We start from the raw sequence: 20,378 nt of genomic DNA on the forward strand, positions 1-20,378 counted from the left end.
TTCGTTTTGCTACAAGTCATTATACAGATGTGTGTTTTATTAGACAGGCATATATTTTTTCAGAAATTAGAAAATATCAATACAACATACATGAATATGGCAGAATTGATACTGCATTTTGTCACAGCATTTGTTCCTTCAATCTTGTGCAAGACATAAGGATTAACTTCACTGTTGCAACTCCTTAAACTGCAAAGAATTCATCTTCCATCTCTTAGGATCTACTGGAGGAAGAATTTCCAGGAGTCACTCCACAGTCTTTGAATAGTGTCCTGTCGCTATATTGTCTTGAAATCAAGAGTATTGTGGTGCTTAACACATTATTACACCCCTTCTACAGAGATTGTTTAAATAGTCTCAACTTCCTTCACTTAAAGCTTTATTGTACAACAGGGAAGCACCATTTAATTTAGAATAAGAAGGAGCTGAAGATTTTTTTGATCAAGGCATTTTTCTCTGGGTTAGATTGTTGCAAATTTGCTTAAGTAGATAGATGATGAAGGCAGGCAGGTAGCTCTGTTCAAAACTGAGATTCTAAGAATTCCACTGCACCAGCTTAGAAGTATTATTTCGTCTTTATATAGGTCTAAATGGTATGAAACTGGCTCACAAGCACAAGTATTTTCAGTACTGTGTACTGCTTTTCCATCATCTAAGCCACAAATGCCCTGAGAATAATCAAGAACACTATACAAATGCTATTTTATGAGTGTGATTCGTGTTTTGGGGTAAATCTTTATCAACTCCATAACAGAGTAAGTTAATTTTTTTTAACCTGTTTAGGTTTCTGTCTCTTATGCAACTATTAATAGCACAGGAAATCTGTGGATTAACAACATTACCACTGGCTATCCTCAGTTTAATTATAAAGAGGAGGTATGGAATAAGTATGAAAAGATAAAGGGGTTTGACATGAGCATTGTGTAGTCTTTCACATAATAAGAATCAAAAGCTTTCTTACTTTTGAATAAGTTTAACCGAAAGAAACAAGTCCTTCACATATAACAACCGAAAGTGTACGTTAGTGTTTACCTTTAAAGAAATATCAAAATGATCAACAGTGCATACATTATTCAGTATTACATAATGCTTCTTTACAGCTCAATGCTGTATAGTGGTCGGCGTATCTTATAAAAGACTAAATATTCCACTGGGCTCCAGTAAGGCTGTTTTTAACCTAAAAGTTTTAAGCTAAACCAATCGTCAAAAAGTCAGGGGAGTCTCTACTGCTGAGCTGAAGTTCTCCCTTTCAGCAATGGCTCAGCAAAATGTCATAGGACGCAACTCAAGACTTCTAGCCCACACAAGTTTCACTTGTAAATCTAAGGAATGTAATGATAGGACAAGGACTGGTAGTCTTTGCTTCCTTACTCCAGGATCCTCAAACCACAAACCCAGAGTGTGATAACATTAGAGGAGATGCACAGTGCAAGCTTTGAAAGTTCTCTTGAATGAAGTGATTCCAGGAGTTTCTATGAGACCAAAGCAGCTTTATCTTCAAAAGGAAGGCACCACCTGAGATTATCAGTTTTTTCTGGCTTGTTCCCAAGATTATAGTAATGGCTGGTAGTGTTATCTTAAAGGACAGATGGAGTAGGTAGTTAGGACAGGTTTACAAATGCTTGAAATCAGTATACACTTAATATTAATTTGTACAGGTAGTCCTCGACTTGTGACCACAATTGAGTCCAACATTTCTGTTGCCGAGACATTTGTTAAGTGAATTTTGCCCCATTTTACAACCTTCCTTGTCACAGTTGTTAAGTGAATCACCGAAGTTGTTAAGTTAGTGACATGGTTGTTAAGTGAATCTAGCTTCCCCATTGAGTTTGCTTGTCAGAAGATCGCAAAAGGGGATCACATGATCCCAAGGACACTGCAACCGTCATAAATATGAGCCAGTTGCCAAGCATCTAAATTTTGATCATGTGACCCCGGGGGAGGTGCTGCAATGGTCGTAAGTGTGAAAAATGGTCCTAATTCACTTTTTTCAGTGCCATTGTAACTTTGAATGGTCACTAAAGGAACAATTGTAAACCAAGGACTACCTGTGTTGTACTTTTTACATACACCTTAAATCTATTCCATTATTTAGACCAATCAATAGTGTACTTTTTAAAATCTGAGGGTTGGGATTTTGTTTTTGTAATCAACGTGGATAGATTTTCAGCTGCTAATCATTGGATCCACACGTGTTCAGTATCCAGATCATTCGATAGATGATCACTGCAGATAATCTCCCACTAATACGTGGGTTGACTTTCTCCCCACAGACTGTCTTAGATGTTTTTCCATTGACAGTGGTGAGGTAGGACACTTACGTGGCTTCAAAACCCAGGGATCCATCCCTTCATTTTGAATTGCTAGAAGTCTTTGGCAGTCTGAGCCTGCTGTTCTGAAAAGTGCCCGGTGGGATTGGCTTCTGACATGCAGCTGTAAAGGGAGGTGGAGAGAGAGAAAAGAGAAGTAAATTTATATTTAATTTATTATTTATTTTATAATTCTATCACGGAGAAAACTTATGTTCCCCAAAAGATCAGACAATTCTTGACTGGAAACTGAGCAGAGAAAACCAAATCAACCAGCTCTAATCTTGTGTTATTCTTATATGGGAAATCCATTGTTTGAAATAGACTTAACCTCCCTCTCTACATATTGAGCAAAACAAACAAAACTCTGGCAGCCCACTTAGATTCAGTATGGCAACCTGAGTGCTACCAGTTGTGTCCATTGCTGAGAATTCTGGGAGCTGAAGTCCCCATATCAGACAACATGCAGATTAGGGAAGGAAAACAGTATACAGTATTCAGTACAAAAATGTAAGTGTAAAAGCGTGCAAGAAACGGGTCATCCTGTTTTCACCAGAGGATTTCTCTTATACAGACAGTGCTCTACTTATGAACAGGTTACATTCAAGATTTATGATCAATTCCATTTCGTCCACAAGTCAAAACAAGGGCAGGTATGTGGCATGCTGTAAATTATCTTCTCCCAAATTCAAGGACTTTCTAGGTTGGAATTGCAAACGCTTTTTTGTGTGTGTGTGTGTTTAACACAAGACTGTCCTAGCATCCAGAGTATAGAAATTCTATATCTTCCTTGTACATAGATCATGCTAATTTTCTCTGTTGTTCCTATTTTAGTGTATGTGCTGCTAAAGTAAATAACCTATAAACCAGGTTATGTAGTCCATTATCCGGCATGGTTACAAATGTACTTCATGGCATTTCAAGATGATAAAGAATTGTGGGAATGAGGAATGACGTAATGATTATACCTCATTGCTCCTATTACGGTATTTTGGTTTTACAGGTAGTCCTCAATTTACGACCCTAACTGAACCCCAATGACTTTGCTTGTACGAAGCTGTCTGGGAAGGTTATGAATAGAGTTCACATAATCCTGGGATAGTTCAATTATAATAAATACATGCCAGTTTGTCAAGCATCCAAATTTTGATCACATGACCATGAGGATGCTGTAATGGTCATAAGTATGAAAACCAGGCACAAGTCACTGTTTTCAGTGCCGTTGTAACTTCTGTCATTAAGTGAATGGTCTCCAACCACCTTTCTGAATAGGAGAGAAGGTGGCAGCATGGAAGCTTCCGGCCTAATAGGGCTTCCAAAGCTGACAAATGGTTGTAAATTGAGGACTACCTGTACTATCTAAATAAGACCCAGATGGGATTATTTCATATTATGTGTAGATTAAGAACTTGTTTCTCACCTAAGAAGGCAATCTGAGGTCACACATGCCTACCATTTTAATAGATGAAATGGCACTGAGGACAATCTTATCCCTATATATAGTTTTTCTAACAATACATTTCAACAGAATTGCAAAACTCTTTAGAATGTCCCTGTGTATTCACTCACCTTTCTTCCCAACCCCAGCAGTTGGTTTAGTGGATCTCTGCCCACCAGATGTTTCTGAACTCACTGGTTTAAACTGGCTGGATTTCCCAGGAACTGTGTATCTGCCTGAAACAGCAGCAGTATGATTGGTTGGCTTTGGGAGTTGGCTTGCCAGTGGAGATGTGGCAGTGTGTCTTGTTTGACCAGAACCACCACGAGGCTTGGAGGTGGCTTGTCTTTTGGGGCCATTGCCTCCCATAGTTTTCACCTGACCTGGGATGAAAGAAAGAAAAAATTGATTTAATGGCAAATCAGCAAAATGTTTCTAGACATAGTGACTGGATCCTACTTAATTCTTTAAATGTAAAAGGATTATAGGGGCCAAGATACATTCTTTATATGGATTTTCAAGAGTACTTTATTTAAGTCCCTGTCCAACAGCCATTCAGCAGTCTCACAGCAAGGAATGGAGTAAGAAACAAAGGCAACTCATAGTGAAAGGGGAAAGTGTGTGGGCTCTAAAGATTTGAATTAATGCTGATACCAGTTCACTTATCAGCTAGAGAATCAGGCATTAATGATGGGTCAATAATATGTGGTATATAGATAACACTTAAGTTTTCAATCTAGTGAAGACCCAGACTGAACAGCTAAAAAAACTGTTTATAAACTAGTTTATCTCTTGTTGCCACATAGCAGATTGTGGATTTTAGTCCACTTTAGGCATAAAGCCAGCTGAGTGACTTTGGGCCAGTCACTCAATCCTAGGAAGCAGACATTGGCAAACCACTTGTGAAATCTTGCCAAGATTTTCATGAAACCTGATCAAGGGATAAGGCAAAATACAAGTACCGGTCATTTATTTTAACTTACTTGCATTTGTCTTTTGGAGAGGTGCCATCTTTTCTGGAGCAACTGGATTTTTTTTCACAGGGCTGGTCCGCCAGAGACGCATCTGAGGATTTGGCTTTCCTTTCGGTTGTGCAGCAAGCACTGTCCCTTGGATAGAGGAAACCTGCAGATATATTCACAGCAAGATTCCAGAGGAAATTACATTTTATAGGATTGTGTTACACTGGTTAAAGATGGCTGGTGCTCCATAACATTCAGAAGCTTCTCTGTTGTGCATGAAAAACAAACATATGGTCCTACATGCATACACACCCTTCCATGGATGAATATATATGAGGGCTAAATTGTACAATTTACACGCATGCTTTTTGAGATGTTTATAGCCTTAGCTTGCATTGATACAAACAAAGATATGCTAAGCACCCTTTCGGGCTGGAGAACCATGCAAACGTTAGTCACTATACATACAGCTTTTATGCAGGGGTGTACATTCTTAACTATCTGCCCAGTTTTCTCTCTTCCTTCCCCCCTCCAACCACTCCAGCAGCATTTCTGTTGGAAATACCTGTGGGCCTTGATCAGGACTGTTTTTAGCAGAAGCTTCTGTCTTCCTCTGCATTTTCCTTATGCTGGTTTGAGGGAGAGGTTTCAAATGCAGCAATGGCTGCTGGCCTTTTGTGGTAGTGGGGAGGATGAGTAGTTTATCTGTCCTTTTGTTCGTGATGGTTGCCTGAAGCTTAAGGCAGAAATAAAACAGCTGCAGCTTTTGAACAGAACTGCTATTCTGTAGAAAATTAGCTAAAGCTTTTTAAACAGATTTCCTGTGGGGGGAAAAAAAATAATCCAGAACATGGATATCCCGTTCGAAGAAGTATGGTCCTCAAAGCAGAGTAGCAGTTTTTAAAAGGCAAAAAATCAGTAAACATATGACTGTTAAGGTAAAAGGTAAGGTAAAAACAAACAGGCAGATTCTACAGAACCGAAAAGTACATAAACTTAGGTGAACAAAGTTTTAAGTGGTTGTCTAAACATGTTTATCAGAACATATTTTTTTTCCAAATGGACTACACACAGAACTTTCTTCCACGGCTGTGTTGTAATGTACAAGGTGGATATGAAAAGACTGAGAAACATTTGATGGCCAAGAGCTGTATTTCCCATTTAGAAGAGGGAAGCTGAGATGTACATAGGTGAAGCAATGTTATGCTGTAGGCAGGGCCATATACTAGGAGAGCCAGGTTTTGGATTCCTACCCATTCCCAAGGTGGCAGGCAGATTGTTTTTTGCTTGTTTGTTTGTTTAACATAGTAACTATTTTAGGACATTGAACTTTGTTTGTATTCTGCCTTGAGATAGTGAAAATCTTAGCAAGCTGTTTGATAAAATAAAAGGGACTACAAGAGCCACAAAATTAACTACTTGGGGAATGCAGCTACTCCTGCCTTTAGCAATCTTCAATTCCTAACAACTTTCATACAAATCTAAAATTGACTAGCATAGATTCTGGGCAAAAAACTAAGGTTTTGAAAGAGTACAGTAGGCATCTCTGTCCCTCTCTCCTTTTACTATACATTTAGTGCAAAGTGAAACAAGTATCTTTCTTAAATGTATATAACTCTCTCTCAAAAATCGAAGGACTTTGATTGCAATGTAGACTTCTGCATTTCCAGAATCCATGATCATGACTGTATATACTGTACTAGATTTTACACACAGAGATACATTCTTCTTTAAGAGTGTTAACTACTACTCTCTTTGCATTTTGATCTGCTCCAGAAGATGCTTCTAAAATAATAGGGCTTCCTTGTGATTTCTGAAGCATAAGGCAACTATGGGAATGTAAACTCAAAGCAGAGAATATAATGTATAATTTGGTAAGGCCACATTTGGAATATTGCATTTGGTCACCACGATATTAAAATACGTAGACTCTGGAAAGAGTGCAGAGAAGAGCAACAAAGATGATTAGGGGACTGGAAGTATGAAGAACAGTTATAGGAATTGGGTATGTCTAGTTTAATGAAAAGAAAGACTGGGGTGATATGATAGCAGTGTTCCAATATGTGAGGGGCTGCCTCAAAGATGGCTCAATCTATTTTCCAAAGCATGTAAAGGCAAAACAAGAAGCTTATTCTGGATGTTCCATCCATGTTCTTGGACGGAAACTAGTCAAGGAGAGAAGCATCCTAAAAATAAGGAGAAATTTCCTGAAAGAACAATTAATCAGTGGAATGTCTTGCCTTTAGAAATTGTGGATGCTCCATCACTGGAGGTTTTAAAGAGTTGGACAACCATTTCTCTGAAATGGTATAGAGCAGGGGTGGGCAAATATGGCCCCTTTATGACCTGTGGACTTCAACTCCCAGAATTCCTGAGCCAACTTGGCTGTCTCAGGAATTCTGGGAGTTGAAGTCCACAGGTTGTAAAAGGGCCACATTTGCCCACCCCTGGTATAGAGTGCCCTGCTTGGGAAGGCAGGCGGAGTAGAAGACCTCCAAGGTCCATTCCAACTCTGTTATTCTGCTATTCAAATAAGAAGGTGCTGGATAGAGAAAGAAGTTATTAGGATGGGAATTTTCTTTCATAATACTGAATTTGCAGATTCAATTTCACAAAACGAAAATGATTAAAGCTAAATTATCTTTTACAGGGCTAGTGAATAGATTACCACAAAAAGTACTTGGAGAAATTGGTAAAGAAATGCTACACATTGTCACAATCCATATAATGAACTATTGCATCATCTTTATTATATGGTAATAAGATAATGCTAATAAGCACCATGCAGAGCTACTTAAAATGATCTTTGTGTCACTACTGCAATATGGAAAAATTCTGCAACCGTACTATCTCAGTTTAAAATATTAAAAAGAAACAAATTCTTTAGGTCTAGCAGTCCAGAGATTTGGGGATGGGGGTTTACCCAGCAATTAGATTAAAAAGGGAGCCATTATGTGTGCAATATGTGTGGATGAAATGTCTACAAACATTTTCAGTTAGCGAACCTCCCACTGCAATCTTTGCAATTCTAAAAAGTCTAGGAGGTCAATTGCTGAGGTTTTGCGAGTTGTAACTCTTAACAGAGTTGAAAGGCTGACTAAGTATAATAAGCACAAGCTTAGGAAGAAATCAGAATCAAAACCAATGGCACAACCTAAGCACAATCTTCGCAATCTACATGCCTTATTGATGAGCTTCTGTCCTGCCACCATACCTTTTTATTGCCGGATGTCATTGTCATCAAGGCCTTAGGTTCAGAGAGCTTAGCTTGGGGAACCTCAGTGCTGCAAACATAAGATGTATTTTGGAGTCTTCTGGGACTAGGCAAGTCCACCAGGCGGGAAGAAGGACTTCTACCTTTGGGAAATAGAGCTTTGGGGGAACCTTGAGCCAAGCAGGTAACTGGTTCCACTGTTGGGAGCAGATCTTTCAGAGGACTGTCCTTCACATTGAAAGTCTTTCTCCGGGAGTTCTGGGGGCTCTTAGTCTCTTCACACAAGGACCTGATTGGAGATAAAAGCTCATGTTCTAGAACTGTCTCAAGCTTTGTTTCAGAACTGATATTCTTCTTTTCCAGAAGCTGACATTTCTCAAGCTGCCTAGCCAGCAGGTTAGCTTCTTTCATGACCTCCTCCAGCTTCAATGGAGTCAGGGGACTCCACTGGGGATTTGGCTCTTTGGCCCTTCCATCATTCTCTTTCAACAAGATGTTCAGATCAACTGCTTGTGCCACACTCTTGTCACTGAGTTCAAGGGGACAAGTTATAGATTCTTCCTCTTCTTGTCTATAACAGCAATAAGTGCTGAGAGAGAGAGAGAGAGAAAATGTAACACATTTACACATTCAAGGAAATAGCCATGTAACTCAAAATAAAGTTTCATATTTTTATTATTGTAGACTTGTTATGAGAGCCATGTAAATATTGTAAAAAAAAAAAAAGAATATAAGAAGGTCACCTAAGAAAGCTGCTCCCACCTGGCCGGATTTCAAAGTATTTGGCTTTTGTACAAAACCAGAATAAAGCTTCTCAGTATTAGCATTTTCAACTGTTTTTATTTAAAAATACATTGGAAATATATTAGGGATAGATGCATAATCTTTTAATTTAAGGAACGGACAACAAATTAGAATCATTTGTGTATATTTTCACTTTTCTCCCAAGTAATTTAATTGATCCGCTAAGACCTTCATTTGTGCACCCTTGAGCAAAAACTTTGCACTGGGCTTTTCATTTTTATTCTCCAGGGGAGTATAGTAGCTTCAGTAATCCTGACAGCATGATCATGAACTTCAGGAACTTATCCTTGCTGATAAGATCAGAAGGATGAGAAATAAGGTAAGAATGATTCAGTAGGAATGAAGGCAAGTGGAGCTTGTTATCTAGGGAAGGAGCTCCAAAATGAATGCCAGAGGATGGCAAGGCTTCCTTGTTGCCAAGGAAGCTTTATAGACATGGCTGTAACATTTAGATAGAATTGATTCTAGATTACGAGACCATCAGATTAGAAGACATTTCTCTTGTAATTGAGAAAAAAAACCCTGAATTTTCATTAATAGGTCTGGAATAGACAATGTGGCTTTATCAATGCTACAAGTGAGCCTGATCACTGACAATGGTACTCTCATTTTATAAGGGCAGACTAAGTTGGAACATGGAATGTAAAGTACGATGATCCAAAGGAAATCTGACATTTTCAAAGTAGGAATGAAATGTACTATATTGCATGTTTTAGGAATAACTCAACTTAGTAGATACACTATGTGAATCAGAATTGGTCACTTTAATTACAATATATTATATATGAAGGACATGAGGCCATACACAGGAATGAAGCATCACTGATACTTAGAAAAGATATAGTGTGCTTACCTATAACATGATAAATGACAAGATAATATATTTCAGAATTAGGAGGGCATATAGTGAACATCAACGTCAAGAAAGGTATGCATCAATTATAGACACATTGATGGAAGCCATTGACAACTTCTATGGCAAATTGCAAAAGGATGATTGAAATGCAAAATTTGGAAAAATGGAGAAAACTTGAATTACAGGAAGATTTGGACTAAGTAAATGCAACAATGCAGGAGATGGTAAGACTTTTATGAAGAAACATCTATCTTCACTGCCACCATTTGCATCAAGCAATGTAAAGGCATATCACATCTGGACATCACTGAATGGACAACATCCAAATCAAATCTTTCATAATAAAATACAGAAAATGGAGATATATATTCTAATTCATCAGGACATTTTCAGGTACAGTTTGTAAAACCCACTGATTTGACCTAGAGAATATACAGTAAAAATATAAGACAATTGAGGACCAAATTTAGTATATTTAATTTAGTGAAAAAAAGATCTCATAAAAAAAATAGTGAAAAATATTAAGATGACAAACATAATATCAACCACAATTACTGAATTCACAGGTAGAATCAAAGAAATGAAGGAGATTGATAGTTTTGCCTTCTTGGACTCAAGAACTGACAGGCATGGAGGGTGTTTCACATGAGTTAAAGAAAGTACAGTAATCCTAGCAATGAAAACAATGACAAATTTAGACAAGATGTGAAGATTAAGGACATTTTCTATGACAAAAGAGTTAAGACAATCCCCTCTCCAAGTGATAACATATAGATATGGAAGCTAGATATTGTAATAGATCAAGGGAAAGAATTTGTTAGAATAGTGCCACCTACAAGAAAACAACTGTCAGTTGGTCCTGGACAAAGTAAAGATTCCTTTAAAATTCTGATCACCAAGTAGAAACTCATACATTACATAGACAAACTTTGAATATGTAATGCAAATGGATGATGAACTAGAAAAAATTATTGTGCATAGCCTAATTGATGGAAATAGAAGAATGGAAAGATAATGGAAAAATTGAATGAGCAGGATCAAGGAAATTATTGGAATATCCTTAGAAGGATTATCAGTTGATCCTGGTCAAGATAGCAAGGAGGGACTGGACATGAGTTCATGGCCACTAAAGTCACTAATTCCATGTTTAATTTAAAAAAAACCCCACTATTAGTGGTTGTGAAGGTACTTGCTTACCAACTTCACACATTTGCTATTTACTCATGTGATAGCTTCTATGAATTGTAATTATTTATCAGTCTTACCCATCCAATGGAGAAAATAGTTCAAAATCCAATGTCTCATCAGTAATAAATTTTATATCTGAAAAATAAGAAATCATAATCATTAGAAGTATTAACCTATTTAACCTTTACCATCAACACAAATATTACCTAGGCATCTTAACAGTTCTAAGCAAGAAGAGAGAGGGGGGGAGGGAGGGAGGGAGAGGGGGAGAGAGAGAGAGAGCACATTATTATTTGTACTTTGTAGTGAAGAATATTCCCAAGAAAAAGCTACTTAAAGCCCTTATAAACTCCATGGAAACAAAAGTTGTTAATTCTTGTGCCCCGAATCACACGGAAAATTAGTGGCAAAACAGAGAATTAAAGTCATCTGTCTATTCATTATTCTGCTACTAATAACTTTAATATGTTCTGAGAATTATACATGTCATGGAGGAAACTGACCTAGACAATTATGAATAGTTAGGCATATTTATACCAAATGAAATCTACCTGAATAAATTTATAATTCTTCATAATATTGTACAGAAAGCTTCACACCAAATATTACAGAGTGTTAAAAAGTTTCTACACCACCCTGAAAGGGGACTTTTACAAAGAAGACTGATGTTATAAAATTTTTGCAACAAGTTGTAATGTTTCTAGTCCAAATGACTTTGGATATGGTGTGGAACAATTTCATGCATATATTTAAATGCATAGACACTGACTTTCTGTACTCACCCTTTGATGATTCCATGCTTTCTAGCAATCATCTCAGGATACTACTAAACAATTGAAGTGGGAAGATAACAGTTAAATACATCTTGAATGTTAAGGGAGATGCGTTCTGCTATTTTTACATATTAGAAAAATAACTCGATTGGAACATAGAAAGCTGTTATCTTCAGATTACTGGCATTGACGTTCTAGGTTTTCAGGCAAACAGTTTTTATTTGAAAGTTTAATCCTGCTTTGATCATACAAAACCATCTTGTTTAATAGCAACTTTAAACCTGACATCTATTATTATTTTAAAAATTTGAAATCCATAAAATAATGTACTGTATGTGTGTTAATTATACAATATTGGTTATTGATAACATTATATTCTGCATTCTGCAAAGGTGGGATTTGGAAAAAGCCAACTCAACAAATGCTACAGAAGTTACAGAAATTTCACTAATGGCAGATTGAAAAAGGCTGCTTGGTGAAATACGGTGAAAAAAACTCTGGATGAGAAAAAAAATACAAGAGTGCTCCAAGAAATTAGAATTAAAAATACTCAATAATTTGTATATAAAAAACACAATGACTAGGCATGTAATCAGAGAGAGCAAGATCCAGTTCAGATTAGCAAATGCAGAAATATTTGAATGAAAGAGTTTTGGAATTGGGTATGATATGCTCTGGGATGAAACTGAACTGAAGGAATACTGAAAGGTATATTTTAGAGATCTGTATGGGCATGTCAGAGACACATAAAATAAATGCTGTAAATGTTAGTACTCCAGAAAAAATAGACAAAAATAAATACTATGAGAATGTTGAAAAATGTATAAAAGTTAAACTATGGGTGTGGTTTGTTTATGAAGTGACTGTGCTACTTGTTCATTTGTATGTAAAAGACCTGCATCTGTGCCTATCTTTGAAAGAATGAAAGTGAAAGGTAATAAGAGTGAATGCATAACTACAGGGAGTTTAATTTATTAAGTATGCCTGGGAAAGTGCTTGGCAGAATTCTCCTTGAAAGGATAGAAGTTATTATGTCAGGATGCAGAATCTGAGAAGTGCAGGGCAGCTTTACATAAGGCAGGGGTTGCACAGATTAGATCTTACTTTTCAGCAATTCAGTGAGAAATGTATGAATGTGAGGAAGATTATTTATTGTAGAGTTGTTAATATGAGTAAGTACACAATGAAGCAAATTGCCTGACACAGTGGATCATTTTTTGTGGAAATGGAATTGAAAGATGGTTGCTGAATATGTTAAGTTATGTGGAAATAAAATGTATGTGAGAATGAACAGAATGCTTAGCAAACTGTTCCCTAATGAGCAGGGAATAAGTTCCTTTTGGTTATTTAATGTACTTGAATATATGTATAAATAATACTTGTGGCAATATTAGAGACAGATTATGAATAGAAATGGCTGTGTATTTTTGTATGTAGCTCCTGTGTGTTATTGACTGAAAACACCAATGAGTTTCAGCAAATATTAAATGAATTGTATGAAATATACTGGAGTGATTTTGTGATATAATGAAGACTGAACTACAGAGAAAATATATGCAGTAAGGGAAAAGCAAGTGGGTTAAATGGAAGAGAAGACCAAGAGGTTGGATGGAATAGATGAAATCCTCAAAAAGAGAGGGATGAAATTTAAGAACAAAAAGCACTGCATAGGCAAGAACACTTTGCAGGGATAGAAGTGTGGAGAATAAAATGTTGTTGATATAAACTAATTTAGTTACACTATCTTTTACTTTCTCTCTTGCCTTTTTTTTTTTTTTTGCTTACTAATTCTTATTCTGTGCTTTGAATGGGTATTTATGGATGGATGTGGTTACATTAAATCTGTTAGAAACTTCCTGCTCTTAAAATTGTTACAAATTGCAGAGTAGTTTCATTACATTATTAAAACAATATCTAACAAATGCAGGCAGAAAGTGGGACCCAAGAACTTTGAATCAAAAGACTTTGGAATGCTGTGCTTAGAGTGTTGCAACTTCAACAAGCAATCCAATTCAACCATCCAATCCAAATGAAAATTATGCAGCTTTTCTCCTCAATTTAGGGATAAGAATCAACGTTCTTTACTCTGATTATTCAAAAGGACACTGAGACAATAACGGTGTTGAGCGTAATGCCACCTCGGAGCACCTTTTGTATCACCAGGATCGAACTCGGCAGGACCAGTCAGCTTCCAAACATCTGTAGCCCTGGCCACAGTTTATTTCAGGCAAGAACGAAGCCATCTATAACCTATATCCATGTTCGTTTGACTCGTCACGCTTTTTCGTGTATCCCAAGATTGGGAGTGAAGTCCTTTTGAGTCTGACCATCCTCTGACTATAGTAACTAAATTGCCGTCATTTTGAGCAATGGGCGTATGCTTCTTAGAAGAAACTTAAGACCTCCTTTGCCTTACCCGTTAAAAAGAAAACAAAACAGCTTACAAGAATCAAGGGCAACCCTAGCGGGGAGGAAGGAAGGCAGGCAGGAGGCAGTTTTACTTTGCTTGGAGGAAAAATCTCACTCTGCTCAGGGAAGCGAGCGGGTCGATTCCCCGATATGTTCAGCATTGCAAGTTTTAGCTCCCGAGTAAAGGAGCTAAAGACGGGTGCTTAATTTGCAAACAGGAGCCAGGTGCAAATCGAGTCTCCATTCAAATGTTTTGCACGCTCTCGTTTCGTTCTTAACCTCACCTAAATCCTCACCTAAATGAAGTGCGGCTTCATTTTAGCCCCCTCCGTGCGAAAAACCTACCCATCCCTCCATGCAACATGCAAGCCATCCCCGCCTCCAGCGTTACCATCTCCCCCACGGTCTCACCGCAAAGCTCCTCCGCTGCTACAAACAGCCAAAAAAAAAGAGAGAGAGAGAGGCAAAAGCAAATTCGAATTTTCCCCCTTTTGACTCCGTCACAATAGAGTTCGGCCTTCCTTTATGGCGATTGGCCCGAGGCACGCGGGACTCCCATCGGCAACGCCCCCCTTTTCGGCTTTCTCTTGCGAGGGGGACGACTTAGTCGGTGGTACCGGAAGTGTGGCGCGAGAATTTGATTCCCCCAGCGGCAGACGAAGGAAGCATGGCTGCGGTGCCTCCGGACACTTGGCAACCGCCGACTGTTTCAATGGAAACCACGTAGGTGTGAGGAAGGGTTGGGTAGCACGACAGAGGGAAGGTTCCAGGTTTGGTTTTAGCACGAACTAAAGAAAAGCTCGTGGAAAACTTCTGCTGGGAACCATTGCAGTCTGATAGACCGATTCCGGTTAAGTTTCCTAAAAGCTGTTTTTGGAAAGAGTTGAGAGGTGCTGATATCCCAGAATTTCTGACTGAGGAATTCTGGGAGTTGAAGACCACAGGTTGTAAAAGGGCCACAGTTGCCCACCCCTGTCTTAAAAGATAAATTTTGCCCACGACGATCTGTCCCCAATGGGCTTCCAGAGATGCACTCATCACCACTGTAATTGAGTCCATCCTCCTTACTGCTGGTTATCCTATTGTTTACTTGCTATCTTTCCTATTATTACAACCAGTGAGTTAACTCTTCGCATAATATGTCTGAATCAGAGGTGGGTTTCAGCAGGTTCTGACCAGTTCTGGGGAACCGGTAGCGGAAATTTTGAGTAGTTTGGAGAACCGGTAGTAAAAATTCTGACTGGCCCCACCCCCATCTATTCTCTGCCTCCCAAGTCCCATATGATCTGGAGGAAATGGGGATTTTGCAGTAACCTTCCCCTGGATTGGGGAGGGAATGGAGATTTTACAGTATACTTCCCCTGCCACGCCTACCAAGCCATGCCCACAGAACCAGTAGTAAAAATTTTTGAAACCCACCACTGGTCTGAATAGGATAATGAGCGCCCTGAGTAAGAACTCTGGATCATGCATTTATTTGTTTTCTTGGCTATCCATGGGATTCTCAGGACTCTTCTCCAATACCAAAGTTCAAAAGCATCAGGAGCTTTTCTATTCTGCTGCTTCAAATTTGAAATATGAAGGTGCCATATTATATCATGTTGTACTTTTTCATCTTAATATTTTATTAAATAAGCATGAAAATTCTATTTCACAGCATGGGGCTCATGGTTTTGGAGCTATACTGGAAGCACGCACCCAAAACTTGCAAAAATTTCGCTGAGCTCTCCAGACGAGGCTATTACAATGGCACCAAGTTTCATAGGATAATCAAAGATTTCATGATCCAGGGAGGTGATCCAACAGGAACTGGTAAGAACACATTCAAAATACATTTATTAGATGTGGTGTTAATAAATGCTGATAAAATCTAATGTATAAGATAAATGTGATATTACGATGGCCACAGTTTGTCCATTTCAACTTTTCCCTAAATTCCTCCAGTCTCATTAAATCTAGGTATCCTAGAAACACAAATTTTCAGGAAGCATTTTCTATGTTGGCTTTCCAAATTAATTTAGTCTTATTATTGTGATAGGAAGAGGAGGAGCATCTATCTATGGCAAGCAGTTTGAAGATGAACTCCACCCAGAACTGAAGTTTACAGGTAGGTAATTGTTTAAAAGGATTTATATCGGGGTGAAATCTGACTGGTTCGGACTGGATCAGGCGAACCGCTAGGGATGATTGGCATCGGTTCGCCGAACCGGTAATAATCACCCCTAGTTGCTCACACCTGCCCGATCACCCAGTCACCACTCACCTCTTCCAGCTCGCTCACCCCTCCCAGCTCAGCGTTTCCGGCTGCTAGGCTCCTTTTTTTTTTTTTTTTTTGGGTGTACCTGGAGGCGGTTCTTGCACCGAAAGATGCAGCAGCTGCAGGCTCCTTGCAAGTGAAAGTTACTGGAGCCACTCCCCTTCTTGAACGTGCCGTTGCCATTACCGCCCTGTTCCATATGCTGGCCGCGCACGTGCACACCATTTATTCATTGTTCATCAGCGGCAGGTTGGATGTGCACGTGCACGGCCAGCACATGGAACAGGACAGTGATGGTGACGCATTCAAGAAGGGGAACGGCTCCGCAGTAACTTTCGTTTGCAAGAAGCCTGCAGCCATTGTATCTTTTGGCGCAGGAAGCGCCTCCAGGCACACCGAAAAAAAGAGGCTGCAGCTGCAGCCATCTTAAGACAAGGGAAAAGGCAGAATAGAAATTAATTTTTTTTTCCTATCGGGTTCTGTGGGCATGGCTTGGTGGTGGGGGGTGTCCATGTGACTGAATGGGCATGGTTGTGAGTGACGTTGAGTTGGCCATGCCCACTCAGTCACCGGCTTACACCATCCCCCCCCCCCCCAACCAAGCCATGCCCACAGAACTGGTAAGGAAAATTTTTTAATTTCACCACTGATCTATATGCTCTAGATCAGGGATGTCAAACTCCCAGCCCACAGGCCGGATGAAGCACATGCTGGCCACGGCCCTGCCCGGTTTAACGAAGGGGGAGAAAGTCCTGATACATCATGTGACAGCGCCATGACGACGTGAGTTTGACACCCCTGACCTAGATAAAATGCTTCATATCTGAAGTCAAATCAATTTCGTAAAATTGTACTTTAAAGGCACATCTGACATTATTATCCCCCCAATTAGTTATTGGTGGCCAAATTTATAGTGATTGTGCTCAAATCAAATTAATAGATTTTTGTTATAATTTCTCTTAAAATTATTTGTTTAGTTTTTAAAGGTGTTTTTATTTTGCTTGACTTGAACTAACTCAATGTCAAATTACAAAAGTAGTTTATGAATGTCTTCTGGGGTTTTTTTTTCAATTTCCCAGTCTAGATCACAGCCAAGAGTTTTCATCAAAGTGCTAATATAATCAGGTCCAACTCATCTAAATACCAATTTGATCCTGTTAAATTCTGACCAAGATTGAACAGTTGTCATTTGCTGTGAGTAATGACCCGCTCAGCCTTTCCCTGCCACTGTAGAAATGCAGTGCCCCCCTCCTACCTCTTCATCATTGGAAGCAAGGGAAGAAGTTATATCCCTTTAAGCATAATTCAGTATTGTGAAAAACTTAGTCCCAATGGTTCATGGACCAGATGACTGATAAAAATCTTTTCATCTTTTAAGTCTAGGTTTTTAGGGGATGACACCAGAAATTTTTTAGTTACAGAGATACCCTAAAAGTGATGGAAATGACACATAGCACATTCCAGAAAGTGCTGTGAAAAACATCTAGTATTACAAAGGCTTGTGGATGTCAGGTATTAGTCAATAGAGATGCGCAGGTATCTAAGTAAGAAGTGGGAAATGTACTTCAGATCCAGATAGACATATATGTTGTACCTTTCAGTGGCATCTTAATAAAATTGTGCCTTTTCCTGGTCACAGTAGCTCACAGAAAGATATCCATTTAGGTACTAATGTCTCCTTAACATCTCCTGAGCTTAAATCCGTATGTTAATGGTTGATATAAGTGTAAAAGCCATCTGGAATGCATGAGCAGTCCTATAATCTCAGTAAAAAAATTCTATTGATTTGACTATGAATTTTGATACCAGTGACGGAGTGATATGCCATAAAGATCCAGCAGGGTGCTACCATTTGTTTTGTTTGCATGTTTCATACAGATAACTTAAAAATTATAAACTAGTAATATTTTTTCCTCCTTAAGGTGCAGGAATCCTTGCTATGGCAAATGCAGGTCCAGATACAAACGGAAGCCAGTTCTTTATTACACTAGCACCAACCCAGTGGCTTGATGGCAAGCACACTATCTTTGGTCGTGTTTGCCAGGGAATTGGGATAGTCAACAGAGTGGGTATGGTGGAAACGAATGCGCAAGATCGCCCAGTGGATGATGTAAAGCTTTTGAAAGTTTTTCCATCTGGCTAGACTGAAACCACAAAATTGTTACATGTAGACTCTTCAAAAACAAACAAACAAACCCAAAACTGCTGTGTGTCAAGACATACCTGCCAACTACTTGCAAAATAATCTCTACTAAAATTACCTTCAGGATTCACCGTTAACCTTTTTATTAAAGCTAAATAATCAAGAGGTTCCTGAATTATTTGTAATGGGTAAATGCCATCAAGGTGTGACAAGTGTTGTTGATAGCATAATTTTGTCATCCATTTATGCTTCATTTCAAATGTAGCAAATCACATGCATAAATAAACATAAAATTTTAAATGCCCAGAAGTAATCAGGCAATATGTAGTATTTTACAAGTCATCATAAATGCCTGTTAACCTAGTGCAGGGTCCACATGCCTCTAGAAGTAAGATTAGAATGTTCCAAGTAGAAATAGGGAGTTGATTTGTTACCATTTGTTTATTATGTAATGATATAAAATATCATTTATAAAATATAAAATTTAGGACCAAATCATTTATACTGATGGTAATTTAACTCTTGGTCTCATTTTATATCCCTCAAAGTCAAGGACATGAAAACTTATGATACATTGTTTGAATAAAGTGTGTTTTACCAAATACATTCCCTTCTTGTTTTTAACATGATTAATAGTTCAGTGCTGCAAATAAAATACGTATTTGTACATATCCATTCTGTGTTTCTCTTCATAATATCGTTCAGCTCTATTTCTTTCAGATTTCCATAGTCTTAACACCTAAAAAAATACATAATAGTATTTCAGTACAAATTTGTACTTCAGTACAAAACAAATAATAATAGGAATCTGAAAAATGCTGAGAAAACAGTGCATATTTTTGACAATGATTGGTTTAATACAGCCTAAAACTCAGTTCATTAGTGACTTAGCAAATTACACATTTGGTTGTTACTTTTTTAAAGTCCAGCTAAGTGTAGTTTATTCAGTCAACCTCTAATGGCAGTTTTTGATGTCAGAAGTTAGCAAGTCACCTATAATGCATCAGTTTGCATTAACATTTGATCTTTATATAGACTTAAATTTATGACAGCAAAGACTTTTGTAGTCTCCATAGAATTCATTGGACAAATGGAATATGCTAATGGCAGACGCACACATACAAATTCACCTCTAAATTGAATGGTTATGAAGAATTAAGAAAAATGTAAGTAAAGTTAGAGGAAAATAAAATGCAGGATGTACCCTGATGATGATGATTGTTCAAAAAATAGTTGTTCACCTGAAATGAACATTTTTGGACTAGTAAACACATCTGGAAAACAAACCCTTTGCTCTTTTCCTGCTTTGTATTGTAGATATGTTGATACTGCACCATCTTAGTTAGACTAAAGAGGGCAGTCCTATTCCACAAGTATTCTAAGCTGTCTGTAGAGAAATGATTGAAGAGGTTACTAATGGCCATAAGGTGGAGATAGAGCCACCTTGCAGAAATATGGCACTGAAAGAAAAAATTGCAAGTAATGGAATCATTCTTGAATTATTCAAGATTGAAACAGTTTAATGGTGAAATGAGACTTGGTATTTTTAAAAGCATATGCAAGATTTCCACATTATACTCTACTTTTTTTAAAAAAAAAAACCTAAGCAAAGTGTCACATAATGAAATGCCTTTCAAATATATTCATAGTATACAGATTTTACCTAATGTTGGCTGGCTGTTTTCTGTATTTGTTTGGATTACTTACTTGCATAAACATAATATTTCTCAATTTTCTAAAATATTCAGTAGTTTTTCAACCAGTTTTTGAAAGATGAAAAATATAGTACCGGTAGGATTTAGCAGAAATGCATCTGAGTAAACACAGTTCTCACTCAATTTAAGCAATTATGCTATCATGTAAAAGGCTCACTAGTATAGTACATAGATTAAACATAATGCCCTAATTATGCCACCATCATAATCTAATTGGAAAAACTCTTGGCTTTGATAATGAGATGTGTACATGCATAATCTGGGAATTATTTTCTTTGGAAATCTGTGTTTTATTTTTCTCTTAGCCTTG

General features: G+C 37.9%; 2 protein-coding genes, 1 long non-coding RNA gene and 1 pseudogene across 6 annotated transcripts in view; 1 reads left to right on the top strand and 3 right to left on the bottom strand.

Moving 5' to 3' along the window:
* On the bottom strand, positions 1–14,558 carry PSRC1 (proline and serine rich coiled-coil 1). Of its 3 annotated transcripts, none has more exons than XM_034414758.3 (9): positions 14,365–14,558; positions 11,554–11,597; positions 10,849–10,906; positions 7,924–8,512; positions 5,275–5,445; positions 4,731–4,872; positions 3,879–4,130; positions 2,322–2,433; positions 1–1,576 (listed from the first exon to the last, which is right to left on the bottom strand). In XM_034414758.3, exons 2-8 carry the CDS (start codon positions 11,567–11,569, stop codon positions 2,351–2,353), a joined length of 1,311 nt encoding a protein of 436 aa, XP_034270649.1. In that variant the 5' UTR covers positions 11,570–11,597; positions 14,365–14,558; the 3' UTR covers positions 1–1,576; positions 2,322–2,350. The 3 variants fall into 3 exon arrangements, with proteins under 3 accessions (XP_034270649.1, XP_034270650.1, XP_087745714.1); XM_034414759.3 differs by having other exon boundaries at positions 11,554–11,594; positions 14,365–14,523; XM_087889588.1 differs by lacking the exon at positions 11,554–11,597 and having other exon boundaries at positions 14,365–14,479.
* Positions 3,067–3,163, bottom strand: LOC148114584 (U6 spliceosomal RNA; annotated as a pseudogene).
* Positions 14,498–19,024, top strand: PPIL1 (peptidylprolyl isomerase like 1). The gene is made up of 4 exons (XM_034414760.2): positions 14,498–14,676; positions 15,611–15,765; positions 15,992–16,060; positions 18,133–19,024. The coding sequence occupies exons 1-4, from the start codon at positions 14,621–14,623 to the stop codon at positions 18,351–18,353; spliced, it is 501 nt and encodes a 166-aa protein (XP_034270651.1). The 5' UTR covers positions 14,498–14,620; the 3' UTR covers positions 18,354–19,024.
* The window catches only part of LOC117664041 (uncharacterized), a 25,865-nt gene continuing 24,441 nt past the window's right edge, over positions 18,955–20,378 (bottom strand). For both annotated transcript variants that reach the window (XR_015733062.1, XR_004590906.2), the window contains one exon: positions 18,955–19,092. This is a non-coding gene — a long non-coding RNA (uncharacterized LOC117664041). The remainder of the gene's footprint in view (positions 19,093–20,378) is intronic.

This window comes from Pantherophis guttatus, chromosome 3 (assembly GCF_059756535.1).
Source record: "Pantherophis guttatus breed Tessera chromosome 3, ASM5975653v1, whole genome shotgun sequence".
Lineage (NCBI taxonomy): Eukaryota > Metazoa > Chordata > Lepidosauria > Squamata > Colubridae > Pantherophis > Pantherophis guttatus.

Coding starts and splice junctions, on each gene's coding strand:
- PSRC1 (XM_034414758.3), bottom strand. Junction 8,513..10,848: donor CTATTTTCTCCATTGGATGG/GTAAGACTGATA, acceptor TCTCTCTCTCAG/CACTTATTGCTGTTATAGAC. Junction 4,873..5,274: donor GTCCTGATCAAGGCCCACAG/GTATTTCCAACA, acceptor ATATATCTGCAG/GTTTCCTCTATCCAAGGGAC.
- PPIL1 (XM_034414760.2), top strand. CDS start 14,621: ATGGCTGCGGTGCCTCCGGACACTTGGCAACCGCCGACTGTTTCAATG. Junction 14,677..15,610: donor ACTGTTTCAATGGAAACCAC/GTAGGTGTGAGG, acceptor TCTATTTCACAG/CATGGGGCTCATGGTTTTGG. Junction 15,766..15,991: donor AGGTGATCCAACAGGAACTG/GTAAGAACACAT, acceptor TTATTGTGATAG/GAAGAGGAGGAGCATCTATC.